Source organism: Elephas maximus, chromosome 20, assembly GCF_024166365.1.
Source record: "Elephas maximus indicus isolate mEleMax1 chromosome 20, mEleMax1 primary haplotype, whole genome shotgun sequence".
NCBI lineage: Eukaryota > Metazoa > Chordata > Mammalia > Proboscidea > Elephantidae > Elephas > Elephas maximus.
This window is the reverse complement of record NC_064838.1, coordinates 6,556,022-6,576,473: the sequence shown is the minus strand read 5'-3', so window position 1 is coordinate 6,576,473 and position 20,452 is coordinate 6,556,022. Positions and strand designations below refer to the sequence as shown.

General features: G+C 40.7%; 1 protein-coding gene across 5 annotated transcripts in view; it reads right to left on the bottom strand.

Annotated features, from left to right (window-relative positions):
* The window catches only part of PAXIP1 (PAX interacting protein 1), an 83,497-nt gene that overhangs the window by 28,887 nt on the left and 34,158 nt on the right, over positions 1–20,452 (bottom strand). For all 5 annotated transcript variants that reach the window (XM_049862665.1, XM_049862666.1, XM_049862668.1 and 2 more), the window contains 2 exons: positions 3,415–4,165; positions 2,833–2,927 (listed from right to left, as the gene is read on the bottom strand). In XM_049862665.1, coding sequence (XP_049718622.1) covers positions 2,833–2,927; positions 3,415–4,165 — 846 coding nt within the window. The remainder of the gene's footprint in view (positions 1–2,832; positions 2,928–3,414; positions 4,166–20,452) is intronic.

The window sequence follows — 20,452 nt, the reverse complement described above, 5'->3', positions numbered from 1 at the left end:
AGATATTATCTATTGCCTTCCTACTAAGAAAATATTTAGTTTTTTCAAAGCCATCCTCCCACCCAACACACACACACACTCACTTCCCTGGTTCCCTTCCCCTAGGCTTCCTAAGTTAGTTATATCCCAATTCTTATTCAATCCCTCTTCAGTGATTTAATACAATGTAGCTTAGCTGCACAGTTTAATCTAGCATAATAAGATTAAAGCTCTTTTCCTGTACAAAGTTATGTTTTCCCTGGTGTTAATAATTGCCTCCTCCTCTTCCCCAAGCCTTCCTACCTGCCATCTTCTTAGTTTTCCATGTACCTACTATTTCATTCCCAAGCTCGTCAAAGAGGTGTACATGTGCTGCTTTAAAAACATGACCACAAATTCTCTGATGCTCCTCCCCTTAAGAGCCAGAGCTCTTAATTTCTCTAGCCTCTAGTATGGATTAGACCTAGTGACTTACTTTCAATGAACAGATATGGTGGGAACAACGATGTGTGACTTCCAAGACTAAGTCATAAAAGACACTGTGGCTTCCTCTCTGCTCTCCGTTTTAGAACAGTCACTCTGGGGGAAGTTGCCATATCACAGGAGTACTCCAGCAGCACTACGGGGAGCCCAGGGGTGAGGAACTGAGGCCTCCTGCCAAGTGCCACATGAGCAAGCCATCTAGGAAGTGGATCCTCCAGCCTGAGTCGAGCCTTTGATTACTGTGGTCCCCGCCAATACCCTGACTACCTCATGAGAGACTATGAGTCACAACCACCCAGCCAAGTCACACCAGGATTTCTGACCCAGGTGAGGTACTATGAGACAATAAATGATGTTGTTTTAAGTCAGTTAAGTTTGGGGGTAATCTGTTACACAGCAATAAATAACTAATACAGTACATTTCTTCTCAATACGTTAAAATATATCCAGTAATCTATCAGTATCATTTTTCACCTGTGCTATCCCTCGCAGAATTCTGTCTTTCTGCTCCAACTTTGACTGGCTATTCTCTAGTCCTACTGTCACATCTATTTGGGATTTCCCTTCACCTGCATCCTAGGAATTCCCTTTGCATCTGTGTCAGATCCCCCTCCTGGATACCCTGTCTTCCTCTTTTCTGGCACAATAGCTTCCCAAGAAAGGGTACATGGGAGGTAAGTAAATGTTTTGACCTTGGAATTCTGGAAATACCTTTATTCTACACTCCCATTTGATTGGAAAGCTGGATATATTATTCTAGGTTGGAAATTATTTTCCGTCAGAACTTTGAAGAAATTACTTGACTGGCTTCTAGCTTCCAAGTATCTGTGTTTGAGATGCCCGAAACCATCTTGATTCCTGATCATTTAACGTTCTTCTCTACTGAGCTTTAGACATGTCTTTCCCTAAAGCGTCCTGAACTTTCACGGCACCTTGAAGTTGCTGTCTCTTCATTCCCTTCCACTCTGGAAACTCATGTCCTTCAGCTGTAAGCTATTTAGTTTCATAATCCTCTTACCTGTTTTCTCTGCTCCAAAACTCGTTTTTTAATGTTGGATCCCTTGAGCTATCTGTCTTTTAAAAAAACAACCAAAGAAACAGAAAATCTTTTCTCTACTATCTTTCATATCCTTGACTTTTGTTCTACTTTTTAGGATAGTTTCTCAACATTACCTTCTAACATGTCTTTTTTTTTTTAATTTCTGCACTTGAATTCTCAAATATGCTTCTTTCCCCTCCCTCCTGTCAACAGTTGTCATCTGGCCTCCCTCAAATTCAGTATTTCACTATCCAAAAAGTACACTGGACCACTTTACCCTTCCCCTTTCCTGTATGCTTTAAAGACTAGGGGGAGGAGAGTCCAAATTCTCTAATATGGCATAGACATAAGGCCTTAGAAGATCTGGTGTGCCTTTGTCTCTTGTCCCCACACCTCATACTCCACCACTGAGGAACTCATACCTCATCGCTCCCCCCCAGCAATTTCTTCCATCACATGTCTCTGCTTGTACTGCTTCTACACTGGAAAATCCTTCCACCTACCCTGGACTCCCATTTATCCTTTAACACTTGATTCAGGAATCACCTCTCCCAGGAGACTCTTCCCAAGCCCAATGGGTTAGTGAAAGTCCTTTCTCAGAGCTCTCCCAATATCCTGTTCCTATCACCATCCTTGCACCCACCATACTGCCTTATAATCACCTGTCTATAGTGTTCTCAGAGTGTCTGTTTAGTTGTATGTCCCCTCGGCCTTGCAGCATGCCTGGCACATAGCAGGGGTTCAAATGCCAGCTGGATGAATAAATCCCTCAGCTTAACAAAAAATTTACAACATTCTGAATGTGCATTTAACATGTATTTGAAACATACTTAAACTCCATTTAAAAAAATTCAACTCAGTTTTGATTTGTGGTATTGTAAGGAAAACAATGCAAAATAACAGACAGACTTCAGTTCCACAACTGTACTAGAAAAATGTTAAGGTCCCTTCCAACCTCAAGATTCTGGTATTTTTCTAGCACTAGCCTTAGAGAAACAGAAATGATTAAGATACATATAAGTTGATGGCTACTATCCTATGTCACTGAAAACCGCCAGTCATACACAACTAATTAGTACCCCTTAGCATTTCAGAGCTGAAAAGAATCCTAAAAATGACAAGGGCCAACATCCTTATATACCTAAGAAAACTAAAGCCAAGAAAAGAAATTTGCCCAAGGACAATGTTAATAATAAAAATGCCCACAATATATTCACAACACATAAATACGTCTCAGTGAGTGCAGCGGAAGGGACATGGTGAGCTCTACATTCACAAAGAAAACCTTTCAATCAAATACAACGGTTTACTTCTCCCAGGCACCATCTCACCCTTTTCCAGGTGGCCAGCAGCTGCTTGTCAGACATCTGCTCTGGGTAATCCGCAATTGCAAATACACAGCCCAACAAGAAGCCTTCTTCTGGAACTAGGATAGAATTGTGTTAAGAAGAAGAAAATTAAAACCCAAGAACTTGCACACATAAAAATAAACAGCGCATTCTGCTAAGTTAAATTGGAATTGATGAAGTTAATCATTCCTGACCATGATGTATCCTCCAGTGATGTCGGTACGTTGCTAAAAATAGGCTAGCTTGATTGTCTATGTTAAATAATCAGTAAAAAATAAAGCCAGCATCATTTACCCCTGGCCATTAAATACTCTGGGCCGGCTCTGGTATTCGCCTCGACATTCTAGATAACACCAATATTCACTTCAGTATATGATGTCCCAAAGTACAAAAGTAAGTATAACTATCCCATTATAGTTACACTCTTTGTTAGGTATGGGATTCACACTCTCCACCTTGTAGTAAATGTTTTGATATGAATCCTTACTCCGCCTCCAAATACTCTCAAAGCATTTATGGAAGTGTAAGTCAGAAGAGAGAAAGAAGAAAATCCACGTTACTAACTCTCCACTGCTGGATCATGCCCAAAAAGCTGCGGCTGCGGCGGGGGCGGCTGGTGCGGCTGGTGCGGCTGCTGCTGGGGCGGCTGCTGGGGCGGCGGCGGCGGCTGGGGCGGCTGCTGGGCCGGGGCCTGAGGCTGTAGTGTCTGGGCCGTCTGACTCAAGTGCTGGGCCGTCTGACTGTGCATCTGCTGCTGCTGCTGCTGTTGGTGTAGGCGCTGCAGCTGCTGCTGCTGTAGCTGCTGCTGGATGTGCTGCTGCTGCTGCTGGAGCTGTGCTAGCTGTTGCTGCTGCAGCTGCTGTTGCTGCAGCTTATGTAACTGCTGCTGAAGGGCATGCTGCTGCTGGAAGGGCTGTAGCTGTTGCTGCGGGCGATGCAGCTGCTGCTGAGGGTGCAGCTGCTGCTGGGCAAACTGTAGCTGTTGCTGTGGAAACGGATGCTGATGGACTTGCTGCTGCTGTGAAAACTGATGCGACTGTTGCTGGGGGTAAGGTTGCTGAGAAATCTGTTGCTGCTGCTGCTGCTGCTGGAGCTGCACGAGCTGCTGGGGCTGAAGGTGTAAGAGCGGGTGGTGCGGCTGCGGGGGCGGCTGCGGCTGCGGCTGCGGGGGCTGCTGCTGCTGCTGTAACATGTGCGTCTCGGGAGTTGCTTTCACTTGGCTAAACAGCACTGCATTTGCATTTGTATGTCCCTGTTGGCTATGGTTCACCTGCTGTTCTAAATTTTTTGTAGGTGCTGAAAGAGACTGTAAGATCTAGAAAACAAAATCAGGCAAGGTCATTATCAACAGTTTCTGAAGTGTACTGATATTCTCTCAATCAAGAAAATAATAGTATATTGTACACATTTCTTTACTATTCAATTAAGCGGGAAACTTCAAATGACTGGAAGCTTCATAGGCAATGCTGTACCTGTCTTTCGTACTTATTAAGCATCACCAACATTAATAAAGCAACTAAGTAAATTCAGATTTTGAGACCACAAAATCTTGAAAGTGTATGAGTGAAATGGAGTAGGCTAACGAGTTAAAACTGACAAACACAAAAATGCATATGGTCCGTGTATCTCATAGGGGTTAGCAAAAAAAAAAAAAAAAATCAAGTTCCTCTGTCCTATTGATTTCTAGGTCCTTTGGGAGTCTGTGTCTCTGGCACTCCCTTGGGTACAGCCATGTCTTCACCAACCATTTCCCTTCAGTCAGTGACACAGACCTCCCTCCTGACCAAGGGATGCTCTGGTGAATAACAAGCAGTAAAAACACCTGGTAGTCACAGCCTGGGTCTGTTCCCCAAGTCTTCTATCCGGAGCTGCCATTTCCATTTCTTCCCGCCTTATGATCCAGAGCACAATAAACAAACTTCCCCGGTGAGTGTCACATATCGGGAATTCCTTCCAAATGAAAACCTGAGGCACAGCTATAAACCTAGGAGTCGCTCAGACAGCAGCTAACACCATCACAGTTACCACCCTCTTGTCTTCATCTACTATCTATCATCTGGTCTTCGTATTGGCATGTTACTCAAAAGATGGACAGAAAAGACATTAAAAAGAGGTTTGTTTAAACGGTAAACATTCCCAACTAAAAAATCATTGCAGCTGATAAATGATCCTTCCTCAAAAGTGACTGAGCTCCTTTAGATAGGACAAAAATAACACAAGCTAGAGAAAACCACACAAGTCAGTCTGCTATATCCCTTCTTACTCATTCCGTGTCACAATGACAGGAACTAAGCTGAGTTACATACACGTCAAGGGGGTGGGAGAGAAAGGCTCAGTGAATCAGGAGATGCCCAACAAGTAGAGAATCAAACTGAAAGTTATTTTTATTATCCTACACAGCACTGGATAAAACAAAAAAAGTACATGCCAATATGTTATACAACGGATTACATGTAACATAAACAACAAACATTGGAAGTCAATTTCTACAGTCATGGAACTTGTAACAATCAAATAGATTTTGCTCAAGTGCAGTCAATACAACTTAGCCCTATTAAAAGCATACTTATTATTTAAGTAAAACTCAAGAAATTAAATTTTAACGTTACCAAAACTATACTTAATCTAAAATATTTTTTTAACATATATTTTCCATCTAAATAAGCAGACTCCCAAATGCAAATGTTCTACTGTCTTCAAGATTAATTTATATTGGATTTAGCGATGAAATAACTGACCCTGAAGTTGAAGTAAATCAAACCCAAGAGCTTGGGCACATCTCTATCTTTGAAATCACCTTATAAATAAGATACCTTTATAAAGAGATTCTTTCAGAAACCCTTCAGTTGAATTTTTAAACAGAAAACTGTTACTTAAACAAATATGTAAATCACAAGGTAACTGTTTCTTCTCTATACTTAAAAAATTATTAAAAATACCAAGTAAAATAGCAGGGAAAATCTAACCCCACCATACCAAGGGGTAGAACAGTACTTGGTACGCTAACAACTGTATAAAAAAGCGTTTGTGGGGGAAAGGTGGTGGGGATGGGATACCTGCTTGTAGACATGTACATCAGCTATGGGCCAATACACAAGCAACTGGTAACCACAGTGGCTGCCTCTTGAGAGGGTAAATGTGATTTAGAGGTGGGAGGAAGTTTGATTTTCACTTTATATCCTTTATTTAGTACCATTTGAATTATTTCTTTCACAAATCTATTATTTTTTAAACACCAGAAGTAAACAACCCACATAAATTTTAAGGGTAATAACAAAACAAACAACTGCTGCCACAATGAACAGGGTCAAGCCAATGATCTGACACATACTCCCCGCCTCTCTGCACCTGTGGACCCCAGATCCAAGGGAGCTCTGAGCTGTACGCAGCAGTGCAGAGGAAGGCCCGAGTTAGGGCCGCTCCTCTCAGCACTTCCATTCCTGACTGGAGTGGCTGGGAACGCGTCGGGCTGGGTATGCCCTCTGCTTAGGTGTCCATGATCTGACAGGGCCAAGGGAGACTGCGGGTAGGGGGTGACAGGAGGGCTACTGAAGAGCTGTTTCTATTATGGGCTTTGGAATGAAATGTTCAAAAGGGTTCACGGTGGATGTGGACATTCAGGACGAGAGCACCGGCCGGGAACACAGAATGGACAATCTGCATCTGCTATCAAGAGGGGGCAGGGATCTGAGGAACAAGTCTGGCTGAGCAGCTGGCACCCTGGAGTAACACCTTTGTACTCGCCTGATCATTCTTGAACCCCTGAACTTGCTTGCTGGAAACATACGTTAGTACTGGAGAATGTGAGAAAAATAACTTCTCAATCACATAATTGTGCCATCCTGTAAGCAATAACTTTGAATGAATGTCAAACTTGAATCAATTTTTCCTTCACAACTTTTGAATTTATTTAAATCACTTAATACTAAGTGTCACAATATACAAAGCATGATACACACCACACGGCTCCTAACCACCATACATGTGCAATTTAAACAAGATTTTCATGGTTAGCTATGTTTTCCTCCTGTTCTACCTTTAAACTAGATCTATATTTCTAAGTGAATTTTTTAAAAATAATTTTTATTGTGCTTTAAGTGAAAGTTTACAGATCAAGTCAGTTTCTGACATATAAGCTTATATACACCTTACTCCATACTCCCATTTACTCTCCCCCTAATGAGTCGGCCTGCTCCCTCCTTCCACTCTCTTCTTTCCTGACCCTTTTGCCAGTTTCTAACGCTCTCCACTCTCCTATCTCCCCTCCAGACAGGAGACGCCAACACAGTCTCAAGTGTCCACCTGATACAAGTACCTCGCTCTTCATCAGCATCTCTCTCCAACCCATTGTCCAGTCCCTTCCGCGTCTGATGAGTTGTCTTCCGGAATGGTTCCTGTCCTTGGCCAACAGAAGGTTTGGGGACCATGACCCCCGGGATTCATCTAGTCTCAGTCAGACCATTAAGTCTGGTCTTTTGATGAGAATTTGGGGTCTGCATCCCACTGTTCTCCTGCTCCCTCAGGGGTTCTCTGTTGTGCTCCCTGTCAGGGCAGTCATCGATTGTGGCCGGGCACCATCTACTTCTTCTGGTCTCAGGATGATGTAAGTCTTTGGTTCATGTGGCCCTTTCTGTCTCTTGGGCTCATAGTTATTGTGTGACCTTGGTGTTCTTCATTCTCCTTTGATCCAGGTGGGTTGAGATCAATTAATGCATCTTAGATGGCCGCTTGTTAGTAAGACCCCAGACGCCACACTTCAAACTGGGAAGCAGAATGTTTTCTTAATAAAATTTATTTTGCCAATTGGCTCAGAAGTCCCCTTAAGCCATAGTCTCCACACCCCCGCCCTTGCTCCGCTGACCTTTGAAGCATTCAGTTTATCCCGGAAACTTCTTTACTTTTGGTCCAGTCCAGTTGAGCTGACCTTCCCTGTATTGAGTACTGTCCTTCCCTTCACCTAAAGTCGTTCTTATCTCTTAATCAGTAAATAACCCTGTCCCACCCTCCCGCCCTCCCCGCTCTCGTAACCACAAAAGAATGTGTTCTTCTCAGTTTACACTACTTCTCAAGATCTTATAATAGTGGTCTTATACAATATTTGTCCTTTCGCATCTGACTAATTTCACTCAGCATAATGCTTTCCAGGTTCCTCCCTGTTATGAAATGTTTCATAGATTCGTCATGGTTCTTTGTCGATGCGTAGTATTCCATTGTGTGAATATACCATAATTTACTTAACCATTCATCTGTTCATGGACACTTTGGTTGCTTCCAGCTTTTTGCTATTGTAAACAGTGCTGCAATAAACATGGGTGTGCATATATCTGTTCGTGTAAAGGCTCTTATTTCTCTAGGGTATATTCTGAGGAGTGGGATTTACCAGATAGATTTCCAAAGTGGTTGTACCATTTGACATTCCCACTACCAGTGTATAAGAGTTCAAATCTCTCCGCAGCCTCTTCAACATTTATTGTTTCGTGTTTTTTGGATTAATGCCAGCCTTGTTGGAGTGAGATGGAATCTCATCGTAGTTTTAATTTGCATTTCTCTAATGGGTAATGATCGAGAGCATTTTCTCATGAATCTGTTAACCGCCTAAATATCTTCTTTAGTGAAGTGCGTGTTCATATCCTTTGCCCATGTCTTGATTGGGTTGTTTATCTTTTTGTGATTGAGTTTTAACAGAATCCTATAGATTTTAGAGATCAGGCGCTGGTCGGAGATGTCATAGCTGAAAATTTTTTCCCAATCTGTAGGTAGTCTTTTTACTCTTTTGGTGAAGTCTTCAGATAAGTATAGGTGTTTGATTTTTAGAAGCTCCCAGTTACCTGGTTTCTCTTTGCCATTTTTAGTAATGTTTTCTATTCTGTTTATGCCTTGTATTAGGGCTCCTAACGTTGTCCCTATTTTTTCTTCCATGATCTTTATCGTTTTAGTCTTTATATTTACGTCTTTGATCCACTTGGAGTTAGTTTTTGTGCATGATGTGAGGTATGGGTCCTGTCTCATTTTTTTGCAAATGGCTATCCAGTTATGCCAGCACCATTTGTTAAAAAGACTATCTTTTCCCCAATTAACTGGCACTGGGCCTTGGTCAAATACCAGGTGCTCATATGTGGATGGATTTATATCTGGGTTCTCAATTCCGTTCCATTGGTCTATGTCCGTGTTGCTGCACTGGTACTAGGCTGTTTTGACTACTGTGGCTGTATAATATGTTCTAAAATCAGGTAGAGTGAGACCTCCCACTTTCTTCTTCTTTTTCAGTAATGCTTTACTTATCCAGGGCTTCTTTCCCTTCCATATGAAGTTGGTGATTTGTTTCTCCATCACATTAAAAAATGTCATTGGAATTTGGATAGGAAGTACATGGTATGTATATGTGGCTTTTGGTAGAATAGACATTTTTACTATGTTAAGTCTTCTATCCAGGAGCAAGGTATGTTTTCCCACTTATGTAGATCCCTTTTGGTTTCTTGCACTAGTACTTTGTAGTTTTCTTTGTATAGGTCTTTTACACCTTTGGTAAGATTTATTCCTAAGTATTTCTTCTTCTTGGGAGCTACTGTGAATGGTATTGATTTGGTGATTTCCTCTTCGATGTTCGTTTTGTTAGTGCAGAGGAATCCAAGTGATTTTTGTACGTTTATCTTGTAACCTGATACTCTGCAGAACTCTTCTATTACTTTCAGTAGTTTTCCGGAGGATTCCTTAGGGTTTTCTGTGTATAAGACCATTTCCTCTGCAAATAGATATAATTTTACTTCTTCCTTGCCAATCCAGATGCCCTTTGTTTCTTTGTCTAGCCTAATTGCTCTGGCTAGGACCTCTAGCACAATGTTGAGTAAGAGTGGTGATAAAGGGCATTCTTGTCTGGTTCCTGTTCTCAAGGGAAATGCTTTCAGGTTCTCTCCATTTAGAATGATGTTGGCTGTTGCTTTTGTATAGATGCCTTTTATTATGTTGAGGAATTTTCCTTCAATACCTATTTTGCTGAGAGTTTTTATCATGAATGGGTGTTGGACTTCATCAAATGCCTTTTCTGCATCAATTGATAAGATCATGTGGTTTTTGTCTTTTGTTTTATTTATATGGTGGATTACATTAATGGTTTTTCTAATACCAAACCAACCTTGCATACCTGGTATAAATCTCACTTGGTCGTGGTGGATTATTTTTTTGATATGTTGTTGAATTCTATTGGCTAGAATTTTGTTGAGGATTTTTGCATCTCTGTTCATGAGGGATATAGGTCTGTAATTTTCTTTTTTTGTGGTGTCTTTACCTGGTTTTGGTGTCAGGGATATGCTGGCTTCATAGAATGAGTTAGTTAATATTCCATCATTTTCTATGCTTTGAAATACCTTTAGTAGTAGTGGTGTTAACTCTTCTCTGAAAGTTTGGTAGAACTCTGCAGTGAAGCCATCCGGGCTAGGGCTTTTTTTTGTTGGGAGTTTTTTGATTACCTTTTCAATCTCTTTTTTTGTTATGGGTCTATTTAGTTGTTCTACTTCTGATTGTGTTAGTTTAAGTAGGTAGTGTTTTTCTAGGAATTCATCCATTTCTTCTAGGTTTGCAAATTTGTTACAGTACACTTTTTTGTAATAATCTGACATGATTCTTTTAATTTCAGTTGGGTCTATTGTGATATGGCCCATCTCATTTCTTATTCGGGTTATTTGTTTCCCATATTTCTTTTGTCAGTCTGGCCAATGGTTTATCAATTTTGTTAATTTTTTCAAAGAACCAGCTTTTGGCTTTGTTAATTCTTTCAATTGTTTTTCTGTTCTCTAAATCATTTAGTTCAGCTCTAATTTTTATTGTTTGTTTTCTTCGCATGCCTGATGGATTCTTTTGTTGCTCACTTTCTATTTGTTCCAAGTTGTAGGGACAGTTCTCTGATTTTGGTTCTTTCTTCTTTATGTATGTGCATTTATCAATATAAACTGACCTCTGAGCACTGCTTTTGCTGTGTCCCAGAGGTTTTGGTGGGAAGTGTTTTCACTCTCGTTGCATTCTATGAACTTCTTTATTCCCTCCTTAATGCTTCTATAACCCAGTCTTTTTTTGAGCAAGGTATTGTTCAGTTTCAAGTATCTGATTTCTTTTCCCTGATTTTTCTGTTTTGATTTCCACTTTTATGGCCTTGTGGTCTGAGAAGATGCTTGGTAATATTTCGATGTTTTGGATTCTGCAAAGGTTTGTTTTATGACCTAATATGTGATCTATTCTAGAGAATGTTCCATGTGCACTAGAAAAAACACATACTTTGCAGCTGTTGGGTGCAGTGTTCTGTATAAGTGTATGAGGTCAAGTTGGTTGACTGTAGCAATTAGGTCTTCCATGTCTCTACTGAGCTTCTTATTGGAAGTCCTGTCCTTCTCCGAATGTGGTGTGTTTAAGTTTCCTACTATAATTGTGGAGGTGTCTATCTCACTTTTCAGTTCTGTTAAAGTTTGTTTTATGTATCTTGCAGCCCTGTCACTGGGTGCTTAAATGTTTAATATGGTGATAGCTTCCCGGTCAATTGTCCCTTTAATTATTATGTAGTGTCCTTCTTTATTCTTTGTGGTGGATTTAACTTTAAAGTCTATTTTGTCAGAAATTAATATTGCCACTCCTGCTCTTTTTTTATTGTTGTTTGCTTGATATATTTTTTCCATCCTTTGAGTTTTTGTTTGTGTCTCTAAGGTGTGTCTCTTGTAGGCAGCATATAGACGGATCGTGTTTCTTTATCCAGTCTGAGACTCTCTATCTCTTTATTAGTGCATTTAGTCCATTTATATTCAGCGTAATTATAGATAAGTTTGTGTTTAGTGCTGTCATTTTGATGCCTTTTTATGTGTTGTTGACAATTTCATTTTTCCACTTACTTTTTTGTGCTGAGACGTTTCTTTGTAAATTGTGTTTCTCATTTTCATAGTAGCTGAATTTGCTTGCTGAGTCGTTATGTTTTTCTTGGTTTTTATTTTGAGTTATGGAATTGTTAGACCTCTTTGTGGTTACCTTAATATTTACCCCTATTTTTCTAAGTAAAAACCTAACTTGTATCATCCTATATCGCCTTGTTTTCCTCTCCACATGGCAGTTTTATGCCTCCTGTATTTAGTCCCTCTTTTTGATTATTGTGATCTTTTACATACTGACTTCAATGATTCCTTGTTTTGAGCATTTTTTTCTTTTTAAATTTAATCTTAATTTGTTTTTGTGATTTCCCTATTTGAGTTGTTCTCTTCTGTGACCCTGTGTTGTGTTGGTATCTGATATTAATGATTTTCTGACCAAAGAATTTCCTTTAGTGATTCTTGTAGTTTTGGTTTGGTTTTTTCAAATTCTCTAAGCTAGTGTTTATCTGTAATGTCTGAATTTCACCTTCATATTTGAGAGAGAGTTTTGCTGGATATATGATCCTCGGCTGGCAGTTTTTCTCCTTCAGTGCTCTATATATGTCACCCCATTGCCTTCTTGACTGCATGGTTTCTGCCGAGTAGTCTGAACTTATTCTTATTGATTCTCCTTTGTAGGAGACCTTTCTTTTATCCCTGGCTGCTTTTAAAATTTTCTCTTTATCTTTGGTTTTGGCAAGTTTGATGATAATATGCCTTGGTGATTTTCTTTTTGGATCAATCTTATATGGGGTTCGATGAGCATCTTGGATAGATATCCTTTCATCTTTCATGATGTCAGGGAAGTTTTCTGCCAACAGATGTTCAACTATTCTTTCTGTATTTTTTGTCATCCCTCCCTGTTCTGGAACTCCAATCACACGCAAGTTGTTCTTCTTGATAGAGTCCCACATGGTTCTTAGGGTTTTTTCATTTTTTTAAATTCTTTGATCTGATTTTTCTTCAACTATACTGGTGTCAATTACTTTACCCTCCAACTCCCCCACCCTGCATTCCAGTTGCTCGATTCTGCTCCTCTGACTTCCTACTGAGTTGTCTAATTCTGTAATTTTACTGTTAATCTTTTGTATTTCTGAATGCTGTCTCTCTACGGATTCTTGCAGCTTATTAATTTTTCCACTATGTTCTTGAATAATCTTTTTTATTTCTTCAACTGCTTTATCAGTGTGTTCCTTGGCTTTTTCTGTAGATTGCCCTATTTCATTTTTAAGGTCATCCCTGATGTCTTGAAGCATTCTGTAAATTAGTTTTTTATATTCTGTATCTGGCAATTCCAGGATTGTATCTTCATTTGGGAAAGATTTTGATTCTTTAATTTGGGGAGCTGTAGAAGCAACCATGATCTGCTTGTTTATGTTGTTTGATATCGACTGTCTCTGAGCCAACTATAAGATACTATAATGATTTATATTTGCTCACTGAGTCTTGTTTTGTTTTCTTTCAATATACGTAGATGGGCTACTAGATTGCACTGTCTTGATTGTTGTAGCCTTTGAATCACTTATGTCCTATTACCAGCTGGTTTTGGGCTGTTACCAGATATATAAGCCTAAGAGTCTATTCACTATTCTTGAGTAGAATCTGATTTTCAGTCACCAAGTGTGTGGTGTAGACTGTCACCTATTCACTTAGAGGAGTAGTGGTGATAGTTGTCTGCACCAGACTGTAGAGGTAGTAGGGGGTCACGCTCCGGGGGAGGGGCAGGATGCGGACAGGCTTCCCCCAAGTGCCAGTGAGGTAGGTGTTCTCTATTTCTAAAGCACTTTGGTGGGTGGGCTCTGCAGCTGTACCTTAGGCACCCAATGCATGTACCTCTACAGATTGGTAGGTGTCACTATCCTCAGACCCCTATGGCAGGAGGCTAGGTGGTTTGGGTGGAGCTTCAGCCCTCAGTTCCCTGTTGTGGGTCAGTGAGGGCTCTGTTTAATAGGTAGAGATATCAGACCTGGGAAACTTGTCTTTCCAGTAATCAGCTAAAAGAATTACAGTCAGATCACTATTAGAATTGCCTTTGCATTATAATAGCCACCTTGTTGCCTGTAGGGATGAAAGACCAAGACTGTGGATCTCAAATGCTTGGCTGGAGCTGGTTCTGTATTTTTAGTCCAATTTCAGGAAGTCAGGGGAGGAGTTTTGGCCCCTGGGTTTTTTGTAGCTGCTTCTCTCAGGCCAAGAGAATGGGTTAGGAAAAGACAAAAACAAAAAAAACAAACCGCAGAGCACTTCACTCTCTGGCCCAGGAAATTCCAATGTTAATGAAGCCGCCTGGGAAGGGGAGGGATCAGATAGAGAGGAGAGGGTAGCACCCCGGAATATATACAAAGTTACTAATCTTGCTTGTTGCGGACTGTTTTATCTGGGATTCCCGAGGGGCGTGCAGCCTGTGTGTGTTGGCTGGGTAGAGACTGCCCCTGAGGGTCAGGCCTGCGTCCTGTGCTTGTGCTGTCTCAGAAGCCGTGGTCAGTTCCTCCGCTCCCAGTCCAAAGCCCAGCGCCAAGGTTTTATGACTGGGACGCTGGCTCCAGAGTCCGAAAACAGTCGCTGCTTCCCCATGATTGCTCGTTCTCTCCTTAGCTGCGTCAGTGTACAGCCTGCTTGCACTGGCTGAGTCTCTGTCACTCAGGTTAACTCTTTAGATCTGTGTTTGATGGTCGGGGTTCGTAGACTGTCATGTATGTGATCGATTCACTTGTTTTTCCGAGTCTTTGTTGCAAGAGGGATCTGAGGTAGCTTCTACCTAGTCGGTCATCTTGGCCCTGCCTCCTCTAAGTGATTTTAAAAATTCGTTCTCTTTACATCTAGCAGCAAAATGTCCTAATATTCTCTTACACCGCTGAAAAACTCTCAGAACACAGCAACTGTTCTTATTAGTGACCAAGTCCATTCATTTACTAGAAGCAGAAGGAGTCTTCCTGTTTTTCTACCTTTACAGTACACAGCTGAGTACATGGCAAGTTCCTCTCATAAGGGTACCTTACAGACAAGATGATTTCAAAATGTGCCTACACTCTCTAGTGTACTCGCTTATTTCCAGTTGAAACTAGATTGTTGTAGCACTACATTCGAACACAAGCTGAGGAGCCACAGATTTAAACCAACATCCACTGTATTGAAAAATACAGTAGAAATGACCAGCAATGGTGCTTTCTATACTGCAAATAAATGTAGAGCAAAGAACATTTTCATTCTATTTTAAATGGATGACTTTCATTCATAGTTTTGCAACTAAAGATAGAAAATAACAGTTCTTGAGGTGTCAGAGGATTTAGACATTATTTCATATATTCGAGTATCCTCACAACACCCAACTCTAATAGAAATTTTAGTCTGTGCACAAGCACTCCAAGTCTTGCAGTGCCAACTGCTCCTGGAGCAGGTCTAACTGCGTGCCCCAGGTCTTCTCCCGGAAACTCGCTCACCTTTCCCCACTGTGTTCAGTGGCATCACTACTCTTCTAGTCTCTTAGGCCAATTATTCTAAAATTATCTTCACCTCTAGCCCATCCTTCATTTCCTATTTGTTACTAAAGTCCTTCTGGCTTTCCAATACTACTTTCTAACCATCACTCCTCTGCCCTCTACTAACACTTCTGCTCCTTTAGAACTCTGTTATGTGATTTTATCACAGTGTAAAAATACATATATATATATATATGTATATTTTTTACACTTCCTGGGAGCTAATGTATGTGGACCAGCTGGACAACATGCTCAAGTGTTGGAAGACGTTGGTAACAGGTTCTTCTCTGCACTTCATCTTTTACCCTTAACTTAGATGACTTCAATACTCACGTGGAACATCCTCTGGACACCCCTGGCTTTCAGTTCTTTGACCACCTCGTCTCAATGGCCTTCTCTACTTTACCTTGGCCACTCATTCTCAATTATGCCCTAGACCTGTAGTCAGTACCAAACTCAAATCTGTCTGTAGTAATCTGGCAGGTAAAGTGTGATGGGAAGTAGAAGTAATCAAATAGGGAGTGGTGGGAATTGAAGCACACTCAACAGACCTAATTTAAAAGGGGCAGCTGCTCCTCCAGCTCCAAAAACTATTACCTTTCAGGACTTCAGGAATGTAAGCTCAATGCTTTATTAGATGATCCATCCCTCAAACATAAGTCAAAAATCCAACTTTTATGGAAAATCTGATTTTAGCAAATAAATTAAAAAATATATATATTTGGCCAAAATTAAAACGTAAGGCAGAACATGGCCTGTGGGTTACTGGTCTGCAACCTGAGTTCTTTATCTTCCATCACCCAGAGCCAACACGCCTCCAAAGTTGCTAATTCAAATATACCAGTCTGACCAAATCTTTTCCTTCTGGGTTGCCAGTGTAACTATTACCATTACAACTAGTCTTCCTCTTCATGGGAATTCTAAGCCTCTGATCCCTCCACTTTCCATCCAGACTGGGTTCCATGTATTCATTCTTGTTAACACCACCAACCTAAGCTGGTCCTAACTATGTCTAGCACCCGTGTCTTCCCAATCTCTACAGCAACTATTACAAAATCTTCTCATCTTTCCAAACCACCGACTACCTCCTCTCTCTTCTCCTAGGCTCTACCCATCTTGCCTCATACCATCTAAACTTTCTTCCTTCTAATATCTAAAAGATGTGTTTTCTTTTACCTCACTCTGTATCTCATGCCCTTCACCCTTCTCAAGAAACATGTACTACCAATTACACACTGCTCAACCTCTTTCATTAAAAAAGAAAGGAACGAAAGAAAGGAAGGAGAGAGGAAGGAAGGACTACCCCTGATTTGCTGTCTTCCACTGGCCACTATCATACAATCTCTTCCCTTTCATAGCTTAACTTCTTAAAAACTGTCTCCGTTTGTTGGATCCATTTCATCACCTTCTACCATAATTTCAGTTTGTCTTCAACCTCCACTGCTCTAATGACACTCTCTTGACAAGATCAAAGACCTCCATGTTTATGTACATAATACTTTCCAGTCTCTCATGTCCAAATCTGACCTATCAGCAGTACTGGACATAGTGGATCAATGTCTTCCCAGAAACACTCTTACCCCCGGACTTAGGTGATAATACACTATCTTTGTTTCCTCCTGAACTCCCTGGCTCCTTCTTCGAAGATTCATCTATTGACTATCTCTAAATCTTCAACTTTTTGAAAATTTTTCACATGTATGAGTGTTTGCCTTTGATTTCTTCAGATTAGTGACTCTCAAAATATGATCTATGGTCTATCCTCCTAGTAGACAGCAAACAGATCCAAAAATTAAGTTCTTTATTAATTCCAACAAAGGAATGACTAATAATTCTCTAGGCTTATTTTTATGTGTAACTAAGAGCAACTTCAGCCAGGCACTCCTTGGAAACTCTACAGGGCAGTTCTACTCTGTCCTATAGGGTCATTATGAGTTGGAATCGACTCGATGGCACTAGGTTTTTAGGTAAGAGCAACTTGAGGGGAACAGGATGGCTGACTAGGTAGAAGCTTCCGCTGATCCCTCTTGCAACAAAGACTCGAAAAGAGAAATGAATCGATTACATACATGACAATCTACAAACCCTGACCATCAAACACAGAACTAAGGAGTTGACCTGAGTACCAGGGGAGCGAAAAGCCGTGCACTGAAGCAGCAATCGCTTCTGGAGCCGGCGTGCCGCGCCACAGCCTTGAGCCCTCACGATTCCCTGGAGCCGGTGTGGTGGGGCTAATCGTGGATTACTGAGACGAACCAAGCATGGGACGCAGCCCTAATCCCCTTGAGTAACCTTGGCGGGGACCCCTCCAGCACACACAGGCTGCATCCGATGCGGCTGACAGGAGAACGAGAAGCCACGGGGAAGTGACTGGTTTCGGAGCCTGGAGCGCAGCATCCGACCCAGAAAACCTTGGTGCTGGGCTTTGGACTAAGCGCGGAGGAGCTGATCATAGCTTCCTGATAGGCGTGAGCACGGGACGCAGCCCTAACCTACAGGGGCAATCTCGACCCAGCCACCGCACACAGGCTACACACCCCTCTGGAATCTCAGATAAAACAGTCCTCACCAAACAAGATAAGTAACTTTGTCTATCCTGCCACACTACTCTCTCCTATCTATCTGATCCCTTCCCTCCCTGCCCCAGCTGGCTTCATTAACACTGGAATTACCTGGGCTAGGGAGTGAAGTACTCTGTGGGATTTTCATTTTTTTTTTCTAACCCATTCTCCTGGCTTGAGAGAAACAGCAATTAACAATCAAGGGGAAAAAATCCTTCCCTGATTTCCCTAAACTGGAATAATAATACAGAACCAGCTCCAGCCAAGCATAAGAGATGCAGTCTTTGGCTTTCATCCTTACAGGGAACCAGGTGGCTATTATAATGCAAAGGCAATTCTGATAGAGATTTGACTGTAATTGTTTTAGCTGAGCAATGGAAAGGCAAGTTTTGGAGGTCTGATACCTCTCTACCTATTAAACAGAGCCCTCACTGATCCACAGCAGGGAACTGAGGGCTGAAGCTCCACCCACACCACCTAGCCACCTGCTAAAGGGGTCTGAGGATAGTGACACCTACCAAGCACTGGGTGCCTAAGGTATAGCTGTGGAGCTCAACCACCAGCATGCTCTAGAGAATAGAGACACTCCTACCTCACTGGCACATGGGGGAAGGCTGTGAGCATCCTGCCCTCCTCAGAGTGACCCCCTGCTGCTACTAGAATCTGGTGCATAAAACCATCACCACTACTCCTCTAAGTTAACAGGCGACAGCCTACATCACACACTAGGTGACCCACTATCAGGACACCTAAGCTGATTCTATTCAAGAACAGTGAATGGACTCATAGGCTCATATATCTGGTAACAGCTCAAATCAGCTGGTAACAGGACATAAGTGATTCAAAGGCTACAACAATCAAGATAGTGCAATCTAGTAACCCATCTGGGTGTACTGAAACAAAACAAGAAGACTCAGAAAATATAAAATAAATCATTACAATATCTTATAGATGGCTTGGAGACAGCAGTCGATATCCAATCACATAAAGAAGCAGACCATGATTGCTTCTACAAACCCCCAAATCAAAGAATCAAAATCTTTCCCAAATGAAGATACATTCCTGGAATTATCAGATGTAGAATATAAAAAACTAATACACAAAATGCTTCAAGACATCAGGGATGACCTCAAAAATGAAAAAAGGCAATCTACAGAAAAAGCCAAGGAACACACAGATAAAGCAGTTGAAGGAAAAAAAAGAAAAAAAAGATTATTCAAGAACATAGTGAAAAATTTAATAAGCTGCAAGAATCCATAGAGACAGGATTCAGAAATCCAAAAGATTAACAATAAAATTACAGAATTAGGCAACTCAGTAGGAAGTCAGAGCAGCAAAATCGAGGAATTGGAATGCAGAGTGGGGGAGGGGGAGGAAAAAGCAACTGACACCAATACAGTTGAAGAAAAATCAGATAAAAGAATTTTAAAAAATGAAGAAATCCTAAGAATCATGTGGGACTCTACCAAGAAGAATAACTTGCGTGTGACTGGAGTTCCACAACAGAGAGGGGTAACAGAAAATACAGAGAAAGAATAGTTGAAGATCTGTGGGCAGCAAACTTCCCTGGCATCATGAAAAATGAAAGGATATCTATCCAAGATGCTCATCGAACCCCATACAAACAGATCTCAAAAGAAAATCACCAAGACATATTATCATCAAACTTGCGAAAACCAAATATAAAGAGAAAATTTTAAAAGCAGCCAGGGATAAACGAAAAGTCACCTACAAAGGAGAATCAATAAGTTCAGACTACTCGGCAGAAACCATGCAGTCAAGAAGGCAATGGGATGACATATACAGTACACTAAAGGAGAAAATCTGCCAGCCAAGGATCATATATCCAGCAAAACTCTCTCTCAAATATGAAGGTGAAATTCGGACATTACAGATAAACACAAGCTTAGAGAATTTGCAAAAACCAAACCAAAACTACAAGAATCACTAAAGGAAATTCTTTGGTCAGAAAATCAATAATATCAGATACCAACAAAAGGTCACAGAACATCCTGATATAAACTCAGGAAAATCACAAAAACAAAATAAGATTAATTAAAAAAAAAAAGCTTAAAACAGAGAATCACTGATGTCATTATGTAAAAGATTACAATAATCAAAAAAGAAACACTAAATACAGGAGGCACAGATCTTCCATATGGAGAGGAAACCAAGGCGATATACGACGATACAAGTTACGTTTTTACTTAGAAAAATAGGGGTAAATATTAAGGTAACCACAAAGAGGTCTAACAATTCCATACTTCAAAATAAAAATCAAGATAAACATAATGACTTAGCAAAAATAAATTTAACTACTTTAACAAAGAAAAACAACTCAGCACAAAAACGTAAGTGGAAAAGAGAAACTGTCAACAAGACATACAAAAAAAGCATCAAAATTACAGCAGTAAACTCATATGTATCTATAATTACGCTGAATGTAAACAGACTAAATGCACCAATAAAGAGAGAGTCACAGCCTGGATAAAAAAACACGACCCGTCTATATCCTGCCTACAAGAGACACTGCTTAGACTCACAAACAAAAACTCAAAGGATGGAAAAAATATATCAAGCAAACAACAATAAAAAAAGAGCAAAAGTGGCAATATTAATTTCTGACAAAATGGACTTTAAAGTTAAATCCACCACAAAGGATAAAGAAGGACACTAC